Source organism: Sander vitreus, chromosome 7 (genome assembly GCF_031162955.1).
Source record: "Sander vitreus isolate 19-12246 chromosome 7, sanVit1, whole genome shotgun sequence".
In the NCBI taxonomy this organism is placed as follows: domain Eukaryota; kingdom Metazoa; phylum Chordata; class Actinopteri; order Perciformes; family Percidae; genus Sander; species Sander vitreus.
This window is the reverse complement of record NC_135861.1, coordinates 7,705,754-7,716,710: the sequence shown is the minus strand read 5'-3', so window position 1 is coordinate 7,716,710 and position 10,957 is coordinate 7,705,754. Positions and strand designations below refer to the sequence as shown.

At 39.9% G+C, this 10,957-nt stretch overlaps 1 protein-coding gene across 4 annotated transcripts; it reads left to right on the top strand.

Moving 5' to 3' along the window:
• The first annotated feature begins 464 nt into the window (after positions 1-464).
• On the top strand, positions 465-10,375 carry LOC144520581 (neuronal acetylcholine receptor subunit alpha-4-like). 4 transcript variants are annotated; one of them, XM_078254380.1, is made up of 6 exons: positions 465-516; positions 2,969-3,120; positions 4,454-4,498; positions 4,589-4,698; positions 7,693-9,130; positions 10,250-10,375. In XM_078254380.1, exons 1-6 carry the CDS (start codon positions 465-467, stop codon positions 10,373-10,375), a joined length of 1,923 nt encoding a protein of 640 aa, XP_078110506.1. The 4 variants fall into 4 exon arrangements, with proteins under 4 accessions (XP_078110506.1, XP_078110508.1, XP_078110507.1 ...); XM_078254382.1 differs by lacking the exon at positions 465-516 and having other exon boundaries at positions 2,932-3,120; positions 7,693-8,441; positions 8,988-9,130; XM_078254381.1 differs by lacking the exon at positions 465-516 and having other exon boundaries at positions 2,932-3,120; positions 7,693-8,555; positions 8,976-9,130.
• Positions 10,376-10,957: the final 582 nt, after the last annotated feature.

Genomic DNA, 10,957 nt, shown 5'->3' with positions numbered 1-10,957 from the left:
TTTTTCATATAAGTGATGGAGAGAGAAAACGAACAGGGAGAAAAGCAAATAAGTAGGAGGGAAAGAGAATGCACAGAGAGAAATGAGGTGTGTGTGAGAGAGAGCGAGAGTGAGGGAGATGAAGTGAGGAGGCGGAGAGATGAGAGGCAAGGGAGGGAGTAATGTAGACAGGGAGGGTGGAGAACAGCGGGATAAACCACTTGGATTAAGGATTCCAGTGGAGCGAGGAGGAACCTTCAATTGTTAGGTCAGGGAAACTAAACTACAGGTCTGTGCTCCTTCAAACGGACACTCAGAAGAGCAACTGAAGAGATGGACAGATGGAACCAGGAGGAACACCAGGCCGGGGCTGACACAGACTAACATGACCTCTCCATCTGGCTATTTAACCTGATCTAACCTGTTACAGGACAGATGACTGACCATTTGGACTGAAATCCCGCAGAAGTTGGAGGGAGTTCACTATGGATTTATACAAATGTCTGAGTATACTTGTCTTCAGTCTTCCTCCACAAGGTAAATAATTAACATTGCAGATTCTCATTTTCTTTATCAACATAAGGGACTGTGTGAAATTATTGGGGGGTGAGAAGTGATGGGCTATCAGAAAAGGGTGAGCGGGTTATTTATTTAAAATATTTGCTTAAGGGGAGGCTGGCCTATGCTTATTGAGAGGGTGTTTTAACTTTTATATTCATCACACATTATATATATTTTCATAGATTTTGGGTGAAAATATTGCGGTGCTCAAGTCAATCAGCACCACCAAAGTTGATGCCTGAGCCCGGATCTGTAATAAGTAATTGAACAGCTCTTATATAGCTGTATTTTCTCTATTTTGTTATGTTTAGTTTTGTTTATGTCATGAATATATTATTTTGAAAGTGATGGAAAGTGTCCAAAGAAAATGTTTTAAAAACGCAGTTTCAAAAACCTCCCATCCCCAATCGTTTATCTAAAGAATCTGACAAGATGATGACCACAATCACTGACAAAACACACAACCTTCAAGACACAAAAACTTTGTTTTTATTGGACAAGGAGTGAGGAACTGCCTCTGTTGCTTAGAGCCCTGGTAACAAGCTCAGTCTGCCTAGTTCCGGAGCAGGACTCATATAAAGTAATATTTGCTGCTCATGCATTACTGGCCTATGACAATACATTGATCAAATTAGGACAGAACTGGGTCCAGTACCTCTGATACATCTAGATAACTAAGCAGGACGAAACTGTTTGACTTGTGCTTTGCAAACCTGAAAATATCAGCAAATAAACATTACTAGAAATTACATTTGCTTTTTTATTTGATTAACTTTTCTGGATGATTTACAAAATTCATTTTATTTTATTCAGGGGAATGTCATGATTTAAAGGAGAAGAAACTGGATCTACTCACAAAAATAGAAAAATGAAAGTCAAGTAAATATATGACAGCCAACTGGAATTAAAGTTCAGATTCTCCATGCTAAGTGATTGGTAACATCACAGTCTGCAGGTGCTAATTATAGTGTCCTTTAAATCCCATTATACAGTAGTAAACTCATCCAACAGTTACCTATTTTCTCCTGCACACATTACTGCTCTGACCCACACATTGTCACAGGCATGACATCCTGTGAGCTCCCCCATCTAAACCCATTAGTTGCAAGGCTGCTTTAGAATCTAGTGGAGCGTCCCTCTTTATTGACATAAATACATATTATAATATCAGCTGCCTTCAACAGATATCACTCTGAGCTGATGTGATGGAACAAAGGTACCCATGTTGGTTACTTTCATCTATAAATGTAAAGACATTTCAAGGTTGTTGAGCATCTGGACATGTCAAACACATTCAGGGAGAAAAGGAAGTAAATATGTGGAGGGAAAAAAAAGAAACTATATCCATTTAATAAGATATTGATCCCAAGCCTTTAAAAACAGAGGATGCCAGTTTTCAGGCAACTGAAGGACAGTCCATCAGCTTTGATTGAGTGGGTAGGAAAACCTGAGAGGAAGGCCGGCAGCATGACAACAACACCTGTGTCCCTGTTTTAAGAATACAGGTTAGAACAGCAGAGCATCTTTGTGATTGATAGATAGATAGATAGATAGATAGATTATGCACAGAAAAGAACAATATATACAATATACGTATAGTGCCAGGCATAATGAAATCTCAGTTAGGCTGTGCTGAAACAAAATCCAGCCTATGTGCACTGTGCAGGTAATTCAATGACATATCAATTCATCAATGTCCAGAATAGAAAAATGCCTAATTGAATATGGAGAAAAGGATTGGAATACAAAGGACATTGTACTGTACGAGTCTCGGGACGAACCTTGTCTCTTTAATTGTTCCCAGACCTTGTTAGGTCATCCTCACTGCGGGGGACGGAGGGTTGAGTTGCTCCATCAGAGTGGCCATGGCAGAGAGGGTGAGAGGGAGGGAGGGAGGGAGGGAAGGATGAGACGTCTCGACAGATCGCTCCATCAGCACGTCTATTCAGAGCCACAGAGGATGTCCTCAGACTCAGATTCATGCTTCCGCTTTTTCCTTCTCTCATCTCCTCCCCCCTCTTCCCCACTCATCCCTCAGATACAGTCCTGTGTAACCGTATCCCACCTGTATAATAGAGGTCACCCTCCTTTTAGATTGTAATCTGTACAGTGAATTTTTCATAGGGGCATGGATCAGCTAAGTTCATTATAAATGATTGTATTGTAGATGGTACAAAAAATATTCAGTATTAATAATATGCATTTGAAATCAGGGTTTCTATTTCAAATAAATGTGCAAAAAGAGAAACAATTCAAACTGGTTATAAGTCTATAGAATGCCACTGTCGTAAATGAGCACAAAGGAGTAGCAATATTAACTACTCTTACACTGTAAGCAAATGTATTGTTTCAAAATAAAAATAAAAAATGTAATGACACATAAGTGCTGAAAACAATGTGTTGCTAATCTCTTCTTCTTTCCCCTCAGTTTGTTTCCAAGTTGGACCTCGTGCCCACGCTGAAGAGAGGCTGCTCCATGATCTGTTCGTACATTACAATAAGCTCTCTCGGCCTGTGGAAAACACCTCAGACACAGTGCTAGTCCACTTTGGACTGTCTATTGCCCAGCTTATTGATGTGGTGAGTAAAAACTCACAGCATTGTCAAGTTTCACCAATAGCTGCTACAGCATATCTGCTCTGTGAATCACTTGTCCTGTGTTTCTTTAGTTTATATCATTTCATAATGGCGCCCCCAGCTTTGCTTCAATCTGTCGGAATAACGCTAGTTCTCCATCTACATAGACGTTTTCATACAGCCAATCAAATCGCTTCTTTTTAAACCATATTTTCAGAAAGCAGTAATGTCACCATTCTATCATAGGCAGATGGTTACCACAGTCGGACAGAAACCTGCTTAAATGACCACCGACAACAGCTTTCCTGCTAACGTTTCCTTCTTATCTAACTTACAAACACGAACCCACGTCTCCTCCTGCACCCTAAGCATGTTGACCGAGCAACCTAACAAGCATTCACCAGGGAAAAGTGCACTGTTAATACCAGTTTGCAGGCTGAATAGCTAATAAACTGGTCAGCTGCAGCACGGCATGTAAACTTACCTGCAAATATCTTAAGTTTAGATTCTGGTTTGGCCCTCTTTCTGTAGTATGTATTATATTCATTATGATCATAATAACAACCAGCTCAAAGCTTCACCAGGAAAGAAATTAATCTAAATATACAGATCACCTATCAGCGGAAATTAAACCACAACAGAAGAGATTGAATTATTTTCCCAAATTAAATTCAGTTGTCAAGCATGCTAACACTGGCAGTAAAATCCAGACACAGCTGGTCTCAACAAAATAACATCTCTACTCTAACTTGCCTCTTGTCTTATCTTCGCATAACAGACACAAATCATGTTGCAGGGTTTCTGTTGGCTTAAGGTAAAATTGTTTAATAACCCCTCTAACTGCCATTTAGTGCAGCTTTAAGTCTGAATATGTGCAGCCTGCATTGTTACGGGGATGATTCTCCAGGTTGTTGTCACACAATTAGGTGGCAGTGCTTGCTTCACATGCCTGGTAGTGAGAGTCAGCTCTTGGTGAAGTTGTCTTCTCCTACAGTGTGTTTTCACTGACTGTTGTGTCTTAGATGTTGCAGGGAATGAGCTGGAGATAGCAGCTTGCCAGCAGTTGCAGCAAAGCAATACAAGACACCGTACAGTGAGGGTGTTTTTGCATGAAGCACTGCCTAAGTTTTTTTTCTTCTTTTTTCTGGTGTATTACACAACTAATCAGTCTTTATGAATGACGGGTATGTATGTGGATTTGAAACTGATACATGAAATAGCTTTCTTATGAGATGTTCAAAGAAATTCTACCTGTGTGCTCATCAATACTGACATACAATTCATTTGAAATAAGATGCATGTCATAGTCATTTCTCTTCCGTTTACGTGAAATCAGGATGAGAAGAACCAGATGATGACCACAAACGTCTGGGTCAAGCAAGTATGTCATAATGAGAGCTAAAAACACATGCTAAAGATTCAGTTGAACATAAAGCTACAGAATATAAATATGATCAATGATTTCCTACAGGAATGGAACGATTACAAACTCCGCTGGAACCCGGAAGAATACGAAAATGTAACTTCCATCCGTATACCCTCAGAGATCATCTGGAGGCCCGACATCGTCCTCTACAACAAGTGAGGATCTGTGTCAATGCAGTAGCTTGTTTTCATGTGAAGAAATTGAGAGAGTTTCTGGGATCCCATATTGTTCAAAAGGTCCCATATTGTAAAAAGTGAGCAGGTCGAGGTGCTATAGTCCCTTAAATACTGTGAAAGTATCAAAACGCTCAATCCACAGAGAATTGCACACAGCCCGTATTCAGAAACTGTTCCTTTAAACAAGCCGCCAGGACTTCCGTACGGTTGTGGTGTCACAATTACATTATTGGTAGAAAATGCAGCTACAGTCATTCCAAGAGCGCATTATGCGGAAGACCCGGTAAGGCTAATTAATCAGAGCAGACTGGGCTTTTTCGGGAAGCGGACTTAAAGAACAGACGCTAAAATGGAGCGTTTCAGACAGAGAAACACAGACAGACCTTATGAGAAAAATAATGTTTTTTTGAACATTAAAGCATGTAAACATGTTCTGGTAGAAACCCAAAATAAAAGTATGAACCTGAAAATGAGCATAATGGCACCTTTAAACGTTGCCACATTAAAGGCAAAAATAATCACATAATAACTAATGATCTAATTTCAACAGATGGTATGACTGGAGGGAAAACATGAAGATTCTGTTGCTGTGCCAAACATCTTGTCCTGTGCCAATGTCATAAAGTAATTTAGCTAAAATAAATGTGAACAAGGTCAGTCTTAATGGATGTGGTTACAAACAACGCTCGGCACATCGTACAAAGCAATACATTACGCTGGGAATTAGAAGATGAAATGTAATTGGGTGTGTTTTTAAGGGCTTCAGATAAGATGCATCCAGTCGACCTGTATTTATTTCACCCTAAATAAGGCAAATCAGCTAATATAAAAACTGTATCAGAAACAACTTTTACATAAGACGCTGACTAAAACAAGAAAATGACATGAAATAAATAAATACATTTGTGCGTTATGTGCTTAACTTTCTTAGGCTTGTAAAGACTTGAGCAGCAGAGTTCAGAGTGAGCTGTATATGTCTGATTTCTGAACCTACTGGAGATGTAGACTAGAGATTTCGACATGAATTATTTAATTATTGCTATATTATTATGTTGGTAAAAGGCTGATGTTGTTGATGTCTTGATGTGATAGATTTAGATCTTAAATCTATGACTACACCAAAATATCTGACTTAGGTTGACTTTATTGTAGTCTTGCATTGCCAGACCTTCCACCACAGCGCTGCAAAGGAGGGTCTGGCTAGTCCACACAGCATTCCAGGATGGGAGAAAAACGTGCTCTGGTTTATTGCATAGGCTGTAAATATTATTAACAGTCTATGGTTTATTGGCATTTCTTTAACCAATCACAATCGTCTTGAGCGGCGGTAAGCTCAGGTACGGTGCCTCTGCAAAATAGCCTCGGGAAGGAATTTGTTTTGGTGGAACGTGTACGTTCAAAGATTGTTTTACTCAAATGTCTTTTTATTAAAGCATACGATTTAACATACAATTCGCTTGTACATTCTAAGAATCTTTTTTATGACTAATTCAATAAATCAAATAAACAGTACGCTTAAAGTGGTACAACATTAAAGCAAGGCAAAGCAAAAAAAAGACAAGTAACAACAATACAAAAACAATGGCAAGAACACCACCAGGCTGACCGCGACAAAGATTGTTTTAGTCGTGCAACAGAAAACTCAGACAGATAGTCTAGCTAGCTTGATTTACCCTGCAGAGATCTGGCAACACAAAGAAAGCGGAAGGTGACGGACATCCAGCCGAAATAAGGGACATCCGGCGAAATTTTCAGCCACCGGAGCAATCACGAAAATGAAATGTCGTTGATATAGACTAACTTTAATGTAATACTTGATCAGACTAAAAGGCAACATGCATTGGCCCTTCAATGGTCTTTACTAGGTCAAAACACAGGCTTACATTTGGCAACAAGGAATACAGAGGGCTATGGCAGAACAGATCAGATACAGGCAAAACAGAATGATGGCAACGTAGACGATCTAACGCAGTGATTGATGGCTAATCTGGATATGTACTGAAGCTAATTGCAACAAGGTGGACAGATGACTCGGTCAGATGATGACCTGAGGCAGGAAGTAATGGGTGGGGCTCAGGTGTGTCATGGCAGGGCTGGAACAATGAGAGAATTTCAACAAAGATGAATCAGATTATAAAGGCAGGAGATGAGAGAGAGGAGGATAGGGCAGCTGTCGCCATGACAGTTTTCAGAGATTAGATAACTGACATCCAGTATTTCTTCTTTGGCACCAAAAACAATTTATTTTGCCAAATTGCCCTTTCATTTTATTTTTATTTACCCAACACTGGACATGCAATCTTTTATTTGCTTGGTGATATAGACATGTAAATGTGAGCGTCATTGGTATACATATATTACCAAATATTGTGTCTTTCCCAAATTTGTGTAGTGAGTGAGTAAAATAAGAGAAAAGAAACAAAACATTTGAATCATACTAAATAATTCCCCAGTTATGTTCTCCTACTGACATAGTTATTGTTTAAAGAATATCAGCGATGTAAAATTTAGCAAAAATTTAGAAGTCCTCATTTGTTCAGCCAGACATTCAAATAAAATAGCTTCTAGCTTGGCTAGCTTCTAATTCATTGCTTGTTACAAGAACTATTTAATAACTGCAGTGCTAAAATCATGCTTAGTGCTAAATTATGTTTTTCACTGTAGTGAGTGGTTAAAAACAGTCAACTTACTAGCTTTTACCAGAGCTTTCAACTGAGAACAAATGACCAAACTCTGTCCATTGAAGAGAACCATGAGATGTGGTCAAAAACAAGAACATTTGGATTTAAGAATCAAGGTCTACTCCACCAAAGTTAAGATTTTTGTCATCTAAAAAAGTATTGCTTGAAGAATTTGGCTAAAATTTGTAATCTTGTAATGCATTTCTTGATTACAGTAAAAATGTAAAATGCATTTTATTCTCCCCCCGTCCCCCCCCCCCACTTTTCTTCCCTCTTACATCCCATTCTGCAGCGCTGATGGCGACTTTGCGGTAACTCACCTCACTAAGGCACATCTGTTCTATGATGGTCAGATAAAATGGATGCCACCGGCCATTTACAAGTCTTCATGCAGCATAGATGTCACATTTTTTCCTTTTGACCAGCAAAGCTGCAAGATGAAGTTTGGCTCGTGGACCTATGACCGCGCCAAAATCGATCTGATCAGCATGGCCAGTGATGTGGACCAAATGGACTACTGGGAGAGCGGCGAGTGGGTCATTGTCAATGCTGTGGGCAAGTACAATACCAAAAAGTATGAGTGCTGCACAGAGATCTACGCAGACATCACTTACTACTTCATCATCCGGAGGCTTCCGTTGTTCTACACCATTAACCTTATCATCCCCTGTCTTCTTATCTCCTGTTTGACTGTGTTGGTTTTTTATTTGCCATCGCAATGTGGAGAGAAGATCACCTTGTGTATCTCAGTGTTACTGTCGCTAACAGTATTCCTCCTGCTGATCACAGAGATTATACCGTCTACATCACTGGTTATTCCACTGATTGGTGAATATCTGCTGTTCACCATGGTCTTTGTCACACTCTCCATCATAATTACTGTCTTTGTGTTGAACGTACATCACCGATCACCACAAACCCATGGCATGCCTCACTGGGTGCGGAGAGTATTTTTGGACATGGTGCCTCGAGTCCTCTTCATGAAGCGTCCGCCAGGCACAGCCAAGCAGAACTGCAAAAAGCTTATCGAGATGATGCACCGTCCTACCACCATATCTGCAACAGGCAACTCACAAGCCTTTTGGACAGGGTTAGAGACAGAGTTGAGACAGATGGGGCAGGTAGAGAATACACTCCCAAAGACTTCATCCAACAGTCCAAGCATCCTTGTCTGCTCACCTTCTCCATTCTCTTCCCCTCTTGAGAACCGCAACGAGGATGATCACCCACTAAAGGCCAACATTTTCTGCCGGTCCGCATCCGGTCAGTATTCAGTTCTTTCCGAGAAACAGTCCCTACGGGCCCACAACTCTGCAGCCTCATCTTCTTCCCAATTGTCCTTGGCCCCAACATTGCCACTGGGCCCACTCTGCAGCCTATCCACGGAAGAACCAATTACACTGGCCCCAAATGGCCGATCTCTCAGTGTAGAGCAAATGTGTGACCAACAGAAGGAGCTTCCTCAGAGAGCTGGGCATCGGTGTCGCTCCAGCAGCTTCCAGTACTGCTGTCTGCATGATGAAGGGCCTGGACTCATGGCAATTGCAGGGTGGGTGAAGAAACAAAGCCCTACAGATCACTTAGCAGAAACCCTCACAGTAGAGCCCACTAAAGACCCGCGTACCCAACAGGGCACCTTGGTTTCAACTATTTCCCCAGCTATGCAACGGGCCATAGAAGGCGTTCAGTACGTCGCTGATCATCTCAGGGCTGAGGATGCAGATTTTTCAGTAAGTTGAAACTATATTCATTTAAGTAATCAGTAAAGCCTTGGTATTACTTGGTGCCATTATAGTTTCTAAATGTTTACATAGTACTGATATTTCATTACAAAAATGACTGAGACTTTACCCCATGTTGCCTGTTCATGTGTCATACTGCATGGTCTTTAGTTTTGACAGTGTCAAAAAATTACATAACTCATATTTATCACTTTGAAATATATCTGTAAAAATATATTTTGATTTGGAAACTCGTAAGCAGTAAAAAAACAGAAAGTGGCTATATGTAACTTTGAGTTTGTCTTTCACTTTCCCTTTTAGCTTTAGTTGTTCTTTGTTTAATTTCCTTCTTTTCTGTGATGGTTCTGTCCCAGTATCAGCCATAACTACAGCAGATAACTTCTAAAATAAAATTAAAATACAATTGGACCTATATAGAGAAATCTCCTGGTACCCTTTACCTGGCTGGATACACTAACACAGGCTTTTCCGGTGTTAGGCCGAAATCTGTGACCCGTCAGAATGTGTGCTCTGTAACTCCGTCTACCTGCCATAAATCACTTTGTCACTTTGCGGGGAATATCGGACCTGGGCAGAGGAATTAATAAAAACTATATAAAAATAACGTTCTTTTCACTGTTTTCACTCGTTTGCTGTTACAGGTCATTTATGATCATCAGATGGAAAATAACAGTTTCAGAAACATTTAAAATTTACATATAGTCACTTTAAGTATACCTTACTGATCTAGTGTTAATTGTTAAGTTGCTGGCAAAACAAAAATGAATGAGGTCTTTGTGGAATAGGAGGAGAAGGTTGTAAAATGTGTACAGTTATTTAAAAAAATAACTATGCAAAACGTTATTGCATTTATTGACACCAGTAAACACTGCAATGCTCGTTCTGTCTGTAGCCAGAAAGGCCAATGGGACCTCAGTAATTTGACCTTGAATTTTTTATAAGAGAGACGAGCAAGAATTGACTGACATTTAGGAGAAAGCTGCCTGATAATGAAAAAAATCAGCCATTCGAGAGAAATCAGTCAATGGTGAAAACTGACAGCTTGTAAAAAGAAAGGTGGTGTTAAATTTGAAATGTCCCTCTCTGCTGTGTCTCTTCTCTGCTTAGGTGAAAGAGGACTGGAAGTATGTGGCCATGGTCATTGACCGGATATTCCTCTGGATGTTTGTACTGGTGTGCATACTGGGATCTGTGGGACTCTTTCTTCCGCCTTGGCTGGCTGGAATGATCTAGAATCTCACCGTTGAAGGAAACAGTACACTAACACTGAAAGGAAGACACACTGTCTTATCTTGTACAAAAAAGAATAGTTTATCATTTATCTTTTCATTTTTCTAAGGAACTACAAGTCACACTCCTTGATGTTGCCTCAGGTTATCAAAAGGTTACTCACGGAGGAACGAGATAAAATATCTCTCATTGATTCCAGTGGGCATATAAATTCTTTATGAGGGCAAAAGGCCAACAGTGAAAATTTCTCTCCACACCACTCCATTTTGACATTGAGCCGTATAGCTCATGCTGTCACCTTCATAAAATAAAACAGAATAAGAAGAAGAATAAAGTTTGACCAATTTACAACTGCAGAAAACAACACAAAAGTTAGGAAAATATATTTTTTCTGACAACGTAAAATATTTAGAAGACTGTATAAGGTTGGTTTGGAGTTTAACTTTTAACATTCCAACTACAATGTCAATGTTATAGTATCCTTACAGTGTGTGTGTGAATGTGTGTTCAGGTGTGACAATTCTTTTCAATAGTCACTGCTTAGGTAAGCACACATACAGCTGTGTGATTTTCAAAGTATTCAAA

Bases quoted from the DNA above. Each gene is read 5' to 3' on its own strand.
- LOC144520581 (XM_078254380.1), top strand. From the start codon at position 465: ATGGATTTATACAAATGTCTGAGTATACTTGTCTTCAGTCTTCCTCCA. The intron at 3,121-4,453 runs GTGAGTAAAAAC...ACGTGAAATCAG, and splicing joins TTGCCCAGCTTATTGATGTG to GATGAGAAGAACCAGATGAT. The intron at 4,499-4,588 runs GTATGTCATAAT...GATTTCCTACAG, and splicing joins CAAACGTCTGGGTCAAGCAA to GAATGGAACGATTACAAACT.